General features: G+C 39.6%; 1 protein-coding gene across 2 annotated transcripts; it reads left to right on the forward strand.

The window, feature by feature from the left end:
- Nucleotides 1-1,067: 1,067 nt before the first annotated feature.
- Nucleotides 1,068-9,017, forward strand: LOC104434069 (putative potassium transporter 12). Of its 2 annotated transcripts, none has more exons than XM_010047020.3 (9): nucleotides 1,068-1,715; nucleotides 2,299-2,527; nucleotides 2,622-2,870; nucleotides 4,932-4,982; nucleotides 5,458-5,730; nucleotides 6,467-6,519; nucleotides 6,612-6,726; nucleotides 6,819-7,073; nucleotides 7,487-9,017. In XM_010047020.3, exons 1-9 carry the CDS (start codon nucleotides 1,476-1,478, stop codon nucleotides 8,536-8,538), a joined length of 2,517 nt encoding a protein of 838 aa, XP_010045322.2. In that variant the 5' UTR covers nucleotides 1,068-1,475; the 3' UTR covers nucleotides 8,539-9,017. The 2 variants fall into 2 exon arrangements, with proteins under 2 accessions (XP_010045322.2, XP_010045323.2); XM_010047021.3 differs by having other exon boundaries at nucleotides 1,071-1,715; nucleotides 5,470-5,730.
- Nucleotides 9,018-9,480: the final 463 nt, after the last annotated feature.

The raw sequence follows: 9,480 nt of genomic DNA on the forward strand, positions 1-9,480 counted from the left end.
TTTTGTTGTATTTTCTTTACAAGTTTGATTTCACGTCCAAGGTGAAATTCCAAGAAGAAAATTGAGTAATTGCCAAACTCATTTCTCTATAACTTTGTTGTATATCATAGAAGTGCATTTGTTTTAAACTCAAGAGCAACGGTAGCAGGGTCAAATAATCCATTAAGGATAATGATCATCATCACGCATCAAAGAATTATAAATTACCACTCCAGTTTCATCAATAATTGCATTTCCTTAACAAGTTATGAGTGTCGGCTACTTATAGTGAGATCACATGATGCATAAGTGATTGAGCTACCGTGGATTTTGTTTATTTCATGGAAAATGAATAATTTGAAAAAAAAAAATCTAAAAATAGTCGTTTGAAATAATTAGTCAATTTTTTTTATTAACAACAACAATTTATATCTAAATATTTTCATGGATAATAAAAATATTTTCATTCATTTATCTTCTATAAGCAATACAATAGGTCATTTTTAAGAAATTACTCTTCAAATTATTCATTTTTTACAAATAAACACACCCGTACTTTTCTTGATAGCCTATAAACTATTGTGGTTTTAAGATACGATCTCAAAATTTCGATTTTATCGAATCCATAATAATTAATTCAAAAATAGAACATCATCGCCTTGACTTCATGCACCAGTCGCGGTCGACGTGACAAACCAAATCATATCATTCATGTAACATGTTTGTCATTCTATACAGCGTTTGAATTTGAGAATCGCTTATTTCTTATCGATCTGCTATGATGTAAATTGCAAACTGGATAAAGAGGCAGTGATAACCGCGCAACCTTTGAAGTGGTCAAAGGTATTCAGCAGCATTTTAGATTGTTCTATCGCGACAAATGCATAGTCAGTTATTCTAGGTCAGGTGATATATAGAAAGATCATAGCTCTCCACCAACATCAGATTCAAGGAAAATACCCTCTTGCCTGACTCCACGAAATCCAAACACAAAAGAGAGCAATAGGAGAGATCTAAGCGTGTGGGGGTGGGATGGTGTAATTTTCATGGAAAATGGGGGGGTGGATTAGAAATTTGAAAGACGCACGCCATCGGTCGCTGCCGCTGTTGCTGTTGCCTGGCAGCTGCTAAATAATGAAGCCTTGTCCTTTTCCGACCGCCCACGCCCATCACTTGACTGGCGAGCGTGTTGGATTCTACTCTGTCGTCCGAGAACTCTGAGTCGCCCGTCCGCATTCGCCACCCTCCAGCTTGAATCACCCATCACCAAGGATCACGAAACGCTCCAAGAACGAAGATATCCAAGAAAAGAAGGTTATCCTCCCGCCTCGGGACCTCCATGATTGGGACCATAAAATAGACGCGGTCGCTTCGTGCTTGGCAGCTTCAGTCCGGGTCCGTCGGATGATGGGCTTCGAGGCTTCGAGCCGAGGGTGCTCGTTTTAAGGAGCTCTTCGAGTGGCCGCGACTCTTCAGCATCCTGGGGGTTTGAGGAAATGGAGGAAGAGGATGGGATCGAGGAAGGCAGTTGGAGTGGGGGCGAGGGATCGAGGTGGGTCGATGGGAATGAGGTGGATTCCGAGACGGCGTCCTGGTCTTGGCTCGGCGAGAACGAGGGGAGAGAAGGCCAACGCTACGGTTCCATGAGGAGGCGGCTCGTGAAGAAGCCCAAGCGGGCCGACTCCTTCGATGTGGAGGCCATGGAGATCGCCGGCGCTCATGGGCATCACCCCAAGGTCAGTCCATTGATTTTAGTTCGGGCGCTGTGTTTTCCCCAAGATCGAGATATTTCTGCTCATCTACTTGAGCCGCCCGACTTTTTTATGTCGTGAATGAACCTTGAATTATTCGAGTGTTCTTGTCCCCCTTGTCTGGTGGGTGGGATAGATTTTCTTAGCGAAGTGAAAGAATTCCATCTTTATGCCTAGCACGTGATGTGTCGATTGCAGTGACCTGCAATCGTCTGTGATGAGCGCACTCGTAGAAGCAATTTGTTAGGGTGGCCTTTTGGCAAAAGGAGGTTACTTGTTCAAAAAAGTTATCAACTTGAGCAAGGGAGTCTCCTGTTGAATGAATGAATCTATTCTATGAGAGCCAGAGGCACTGCCGTATACGCTCCAAATGGAGCTACAGCTATATCTAATTTGTTAGCTATAGCCTGCTGACTAATGCACATCTACAGATGCTCAGGGCATAATTTAAGCTCGCTGTCTGTACACGCTGTTCGAGCATGTATGTATGTGCTGAATATACGAATGAGTGAGGAGAAGAGCCTATCGCGGCTATCCTTAACTGAACACTGTTGCTTCAATGAATCAGGACCCTTCTGTTTGGCAAACTCTTTTCTTGGCATTTCAAACACTTGGCATCGTCTATGGAGACATGGGCACAAGTCCTTTGTATGTATTTGCTGATGTATTCAGCAAAGTGGCCATCGAGTCCGATGTTGATGTCTTGGGTGCTTTATCGTTGGTCATGTACACCATCGCCCTCGTTCCCTTAGCCAAATACGTTTTTGTTGTGCTGAAAGCCAATGATAATGGGGAAGGTATAGCGATTTTGATTGTTGAGTTGTTTCTTCTCCAAGCCTTTGATTGCAAATAGTTTTCCTCACAGACTTCTTTGTCCTCACTTTATTGTAGGAGGTACTTTTGCCCTTTACTCTTTAATCTGCAGATATGCTAATGTAAATATGTTGCCCAATCGTCAACCTGCCGACGAGCGCATCTCAAGTTTTAAGCTCAAACTGCCAACCCCTGAGCTAGAGAGGGCCTTGAACATAAAAGAAACTCTTGAGAACAGACCATCATTAAAAACCCTCCTCTTGCTTTTGGTTCTAATGGGAACTTCCATGATCATTGGAGATGGCATTCTCACTCCAGCAATATCAGGTATGAGGTTTCACTTATGAGTTGAAGGGTTAGGTCTTTGCTAGCTGTTGATCGTGGGTCATCAACGGTTCATTTGAGCAGGATATATTCTGCGAAATAACTGCCATTACTACAATTACTTGGCCTGTTTCACTTTGCCCAACTTTGTCATAGCTTGTAGGAATCCCAAGTGCTTGAGAATGCTTGCATTATCTAAAACTGGCAGCACGACCATTCCACCTTTTCTGGTCAATTCATAATTTCTCATTCTATTATTAATCTAGCCTTATTTTCAATCGAATTCAGTATACAAGGGAAAATGGAGGCTTTTCTCTTTGAATTCTTCAAACAAAAAGATTTTGTTCAGCTCTTCCCAATGTTTCAGTTATTAAAAATGTGCTATCACAGGAAGAGTTTCTCAGAGGTGTCTTCCCTAGATATAGCTGGGATTCCGCAATATAAATTTGAGGATATGATTCCCATAACCACCTCACAATTTGCAAAGTTCACATGCCATACAGTCATCTGTTGTATAAAGATTTTATAGGTTTAATTACATGAAGCCTACATGTGGATAGGCAATTTTAGAATTGACATACTCTTTTAAAACATAATGCCTGATTTATTCGTGCTTTGGTTCAAGTGAAAACAGTCATAATATTCAACAGCGAATCACATGCTTAATATGGAGGACAAAAAGTAGGAAACTAGATCGACCAGGTGCATCCTTCACATCAAAACTTTTAGATTCTTTTATATAAAGAATTAAAGTATAAGTCAGTCAATGAAGCATCTTCAGTGACGGGAAAAATGGCCTATCTGTAACTAGATCTTGCAGAATGGGCTCTAGTTTATTTGACCTCTTTAGTCAAGAAGAATAGAGGACAGTTATAACTTAATAAGTAGAGATCCCCTAGCACTTTCTTTGAGAAGTTGCCCCTCTATTGATTGCATGATATCATTGTTCCATTTTAGCTTGGAAAACGTGATCTTGTGATTCATCATTTTTTTTCCACAAATATTCATTGGTTGTGTAACCTTTCAATAAATTTAATACGTGATTCGCAGTTTGCAAGTCACTAGTTTGGAGCAATTTGAATCTTGATTTTGACAAGTTCAAGTGTGTTTTAAAAATTCCATGTCTACTCTCTTGGTCACATGTAGTTCAAATATAAAAGTTTTGGTCAGATATTAGGCGATATTGTATCCTTATATGTCTATATATGCACTTGAGACCATACTTACTGAAGTGTCTGATTATTTGACCTTTTAAGTCGAGAAGAAAGAGGAGAGTTATAACTTAATAAGTAGAGATCCCTAGCACTTAATTTGAGAAGTTGCCCCTCTGTTGGTTGCGTATCATTGTTCCATTTTAGCTTGAAACACGTGATCTTATGATGCATAATTTTTTCCCACAAGTATTCAGGGACGTGTAATTTTTTCAATGAATCTTAATACGCCATCCACAGTTTGCAAGTCACAAGTTTGGAATAATTTGACTCTTGATTTTGACAAGTACTAGTTTGTTTTAAAATTTTCAGGACTTCTTTCATGGTTACATGTAAATTAAATGTATTAAGTTTTGGTCACATGATTTGGTGATATTTTATCCTTATATTTCTATATATGCACTTGAGACCATACTTACTGAAATATCTGATCATTTGAGTTTTTAAGTGAAGCAGAATAGAGGAAAGTTATAACTTAATAAGTAGAGATCCCTAGCACTTAATTTGAGAAGTTGCCCCTCTATTGATCGCATGATATAATTGTTCCATTTTAGCTTAAAACATGTCATCTTGTGATGCATCATTCTTTTCCACAAATATTCATGGACGTGTAATATTTTAATGAATCTTAAATGCATGATCCACAGTTCGCAAGTCACAAGTTAGGAGCAATTTGAATCTCGATTTTGACAAGTACAAGTTTGTTTTTATGACTACTTTCATGGTTTCATGTGAATTAAATGTATTAAGTTTTGGTCACACGATTAGGTGATATTTTATCCTCATATTTCTATAGATTAACTTGAGACCATACTTACTGAAATATCTGATTAGGATACCATCTTTATTGCAGTGATGTCTGCTGTCAGTGGGCTGCAGGGTGAACTAGAAGGATTTGGAACAAGTGGGTATTTCTGTTTACATCTCTAAACTTACATTAGTGAAAGTTCTCTGAAATTGGGAAAAGGGTTGAGTAGCAGATATCCTCTGTTAGTAAAGAATGGGATACTTGCTACAAGATCTCATCATGAATTTTTATGGACAGATCCTGAGGGAGCCTAGGCTGAGATTGTTTGCCAAGTTTGCTTGATATAATCCCTTGAAAAGGAGCTCTCATTGTCCCATCTTGTGTAATTTAATGGTTTCAAAATATCACGATTGATCACCTAAAGATTTCCATTTAATGGTTTCAGAAAATTATGCTTGTTTGCCGAAAGAATTCCATTTAGTGGTTAGAACTTCTCTTAGTTCAAACAACAGATGATCATGTCAAGCAGATTATTAAATCTGTATGAAATTTAGGGGACTCATCTTACATCCTTTGTTTTTTAGCTTTGTCTAGAGATCTGGCCAACAATGGTTAATGACAGTTTGCAAAGATATTTCTGCAGGTGCTGTGGTTATTGTCTCAATTGTGATACTAGTGGCACTATTCAGCATACAACAATTTGGGACTAGCAAAGTGGGCTTCTTATTTTCTCCTATTCTTGCTTTGTGGTTCTTTTCCCTGGGATCTATTGGACTTTACAACCTTGTAGAGTATGATATAACTGTCTTGAGGGCAGTGAATCCTGCTTACATTTATTTCTTCTTTAAAAAGAACAGTGGAGTTGCATGGTCAGCACTCGGAGGTTGTGTTCTCTGTATTACAGGTACATATCAGCTGCTAAACTAAGAGAACTATGTCAGACATCATTTGCCCATTTCAGTTTCCTTGTTCCTTCCAATCTAGTAGATCATAGCTAGCAATTTCTGTGGTAATTATTAATTCAGACTTTCCTAGAGAGAAAGTAATATAATTGGTTAGGTTTCTTTAGCTTAAATAACAGTAAAGGAAAGTTCTAAGCGTGCAGAGCCTTGCTGTAGAAAAAAATGTATCTTCAACTGGAATATTTTTTGGATGGTCCCCTAAGGATGAGGCCTAACTCACTTGTTTAAGTGCCTTAACAACTCTTGGGGCATCCATCTCCCTTACGTTGTAAGATACCTCTATATAGTTGAAAAGAGAGAAAAAAATTGAATGAAACAAATGGTCCATTTGGTTAGTTTTGTGAAATATTCTACATGCAAGTGGTTGAGCCATCTGCCAAGGTCCTTAGCTAATGCTGCTATGTTTGCCACCCACTACAATATTCTCCCTAAGAGGTATCAAAAATAAATGACTTATAGTTCCATTTTGGCCTTTGCTTAGATTATGTGTAGTCATAGCATATCAGCTGATTCTTTTTTCGTTTTTTTTGTTTTTGCTTTTTATTTACTCTCCATTCATGTACATTTCTGGTGTACGAGATCACATCGTTTGAGAGATCTGTTATTATTCAGCAAAAAGACAAAAGGAATAAGGGGGAAAAGGGAAAATACACTAGCTGATGTGAATTTTTTTTCCAGGATCTGAGGCAATGTTTGCTGATTTGGGTCATTTCACGGTGCGATCTATACAGGTTTTCTTTTGGACTACACAATATCTCATGCCATTTACCAATTGTGGTTTTCTTAATTAAGATTTGTACCTAATATATCAATTTTTTTATAGATTGCCTTCACTACTGTGGTGTTTCCCTGCATCCTCTTGGCTTACTTGGGCCAAGCTGCTTACCTAATGAAGAACCCAGATTCAGCTGAAAGAATTTTCTACGATTCTGTGCCAGGTGACACTTCCAACACGAAGGATAATCATGCTTTAGGCTTCTGCTTTGATGTGATTGAATTTTGAGTGCTCTTTTGTGCTTATGAAATGCAGATAGTCTTTTCTGGCCAGTCTTTGTGATTGCCACTCTTGCTGCCACAATCGCCAGTCAAGCAATGATATCTGCTACATTTTCATGTGTTAAGCAATCTATGGCTCTTGGATGCTTCCCGAGGCTGAAGATAGTCCACACCTCAAAGAAGCGAATGGGACAAATTTACATCCCCATGATCAATTGGTTCTTGATGGTTATGTGCATAATGGTGGTATCGATATTTCAGAGCACTACGGACATTGCAAATGCATATGGTTAAGCATCTTTCTCTATTTACTTCTCTTTCTGCTTGCCATAACTTGCCAATATGTGCACCTAGAGAATGATGACAGTATCTTTCCCTAATTATTGTTTTATTACGTTCTCAATTTCCTGGGCTAGTCACCTGTAATAAAATCTTTCTTGCTGGCTGTGTTTGCATCATCGCTTTGTTGCTGCCTCTCATAATCTTCTCAAAACTGATGAATGTAATGTTGACAATTGTTTCATCATCTGTCATTGGGACTTGACATCCCCAAACCTTAAAATTGCCTTTTTCTCTGTCAAGCTGAATAGGAAAACCTGTTTGTCCGCATATTGGCCAGTTTTTACAAACATTCTTGCTGTTACTTTATTCTGGTTAGGAAAGGATTTTACTCAGTTACTAATGCTATTTATGAACTTGTAGGCATAGCTGAAGTAGGTGTCATGATGGTGAGCACGACCTTGGTGACAATTGTGATGCTTCTGATCTGGCAGACAAATCTGTTTCTCGCTCTATGCTTCCCCCTGATATTTGGATCAGTGGAGTTCATCTATTTATGTGCAGTTCTATCAAAAATCAAGGAAGGTGGTTGGCTTCCACTGGTCTTTGCTTCATGCTTCCTCTGCGTGATGTACGTTTGGAACTATGGGAGTGTGTTGAAGTACCAGAGTGAGGTCAGGGAAAAAATATCCATGGATTTCATGCTCGAACTTGGGTCAAGCCTTGGCACCCTTAGAGTACCAGGTATTGGCTTGCTTTACAACGAGCTTGTTCAAGGCATTCCATCCATTTTCGGGCAGTTCTTGTTGAGCTTACCAGCAATCCACTCAACTATGGTCTTTGTGTGCATCAAATATGTACCCGTGCCTGTGGTTCCTCAAGAGGAAAGGTTCCTATTTCGAAGAGTTTGCCCTAAAGACTATCATATGTTCCGTTGTGTAGCACGATATGGTTACAAAGATGTAAGGAAGGAAGATCATCATGCATTTGAACAACTTCTGGCCGAAAGCCTTGAGAAGTTTTTGAGAAGGGAGGCCGAAGATCTGGCTCTAGAGAGCAATTTACACGAGATGGAGTTTGACAATATGTCAACTGGATCCAGGGGCTCCAGGACTCAGGGCATAGATGGAGTGGAAGAGCTCCGAGTCCCACTCATGCAGGTGCAGAGACTGGAGGAGGTGAGCACTACAACCTCAGAAGATGCTGTATCGGTTTTGCCATCTAGTGTCATGGCTTCAGATGAAGACCCGGGCTTAGAGTATGAGCTTTCAGCTCTAAGAGAAGCGATGGATTCAGGATTTACTTATTTACTTGCTCACGGGGATGTGAGGGCAAGGAAAGACTCTTGGTTTCTCAAGAAACTTGTTATAAACTACTTCTATGCATTCCTGAGGCGAAATTGTAGAGCAGGAGCGGCAAATATGAGCGTGCCTCACATGAACCTCATCCAAGTTGGGATGACATATATGGTGTGACCTGTTGTCTACCGCCAATCTATTAGACTCTCCCCTGGTCATCTAGTCGATGTCGGCGAGGTATTTTGATCTCGTGTCCAGTCAAAATCTTCAAGGGGGATCGGAACATGAAATAAGAATCAACAATCTTTATTGGTACAGTGATGGGCAAGCGCATGGACTCTCTTTTTAAGTCCTGACTGGTTTCCGGTGGTTTATGTTTTCGCACTGATCACTGCTTGGCACAGCCTCCATGAGTCACCTACTGTTTGGGTATTCTTGACTGTTTTTTTGCCCCTCCAGCCAATTGGGTTTTTTAATTGTCTGGTCTCGCATTATCTGTTCTTCAGGTGAAATTTTTTGGTGTTGTCTTTCTCATTATATTCCTCATTTATTGTTGGTGGACTTTAGTGGTCGACAGACATTATTCTGTGTTAATTTTGCTACTGGTGTATGGTCCTGCAAGAAAAGAAAAGTACGTGTTTAAACCCTTTTCCAAAGGACCTTTCTCTCTCTCTCTCTCTCTCTCTCTCTCTCTCTCTCTCAGTAAGGTGCTATGAGATACTTGGTATATTCTGCCCTCCTTTATCCGTTTCCCTACTGTAAATTATTGAGAAGACCAAACACGTTAGAGAAGGACATGATAGTCCCCTTCTTCTTTCTGCTGCTTATTCTTGTAGTCCTCTTTATGCAAAGGCAGAAGAGAGACGCAAACTCAAAAAGCATGTAAAAAAATGACATGATAATGTTGAAAGATTGGGTCACTTTTCAAGAATCAAAAGTAGCAAAAAGATATTCCTCAAGTTTGATCCCTGATTCTGTTCTTGTTTGTTGCCTTTTCTAATCTTTCACACGCCTCTCCTTAAGCTGTGAATTTTCTTTGACTTTTTGGATTGGATGCCGGACTCAAGACCAAATGCCCATCTTTGAATCCTGCGCAAATTGAGAATTTATTGTTTAAAA

The sequence above is a fragment of the Eucalyptus grandis genome, chromosome 2 (assembly GCF_016545825.1).
Source record: "Eucalyptus grandis isolate ANBG69807.140 chromosome 2, ASM1654582v1, whole genome shotgun sequence".
Classification (NCBI taxonomy): domain Eukaryota; kingdom Viridiplantae; phylum Streptophyta; class Magnoliopsida; order Myrtales; family Myrtaceae; genus Eucalyptus; species Eucalyptus grandis.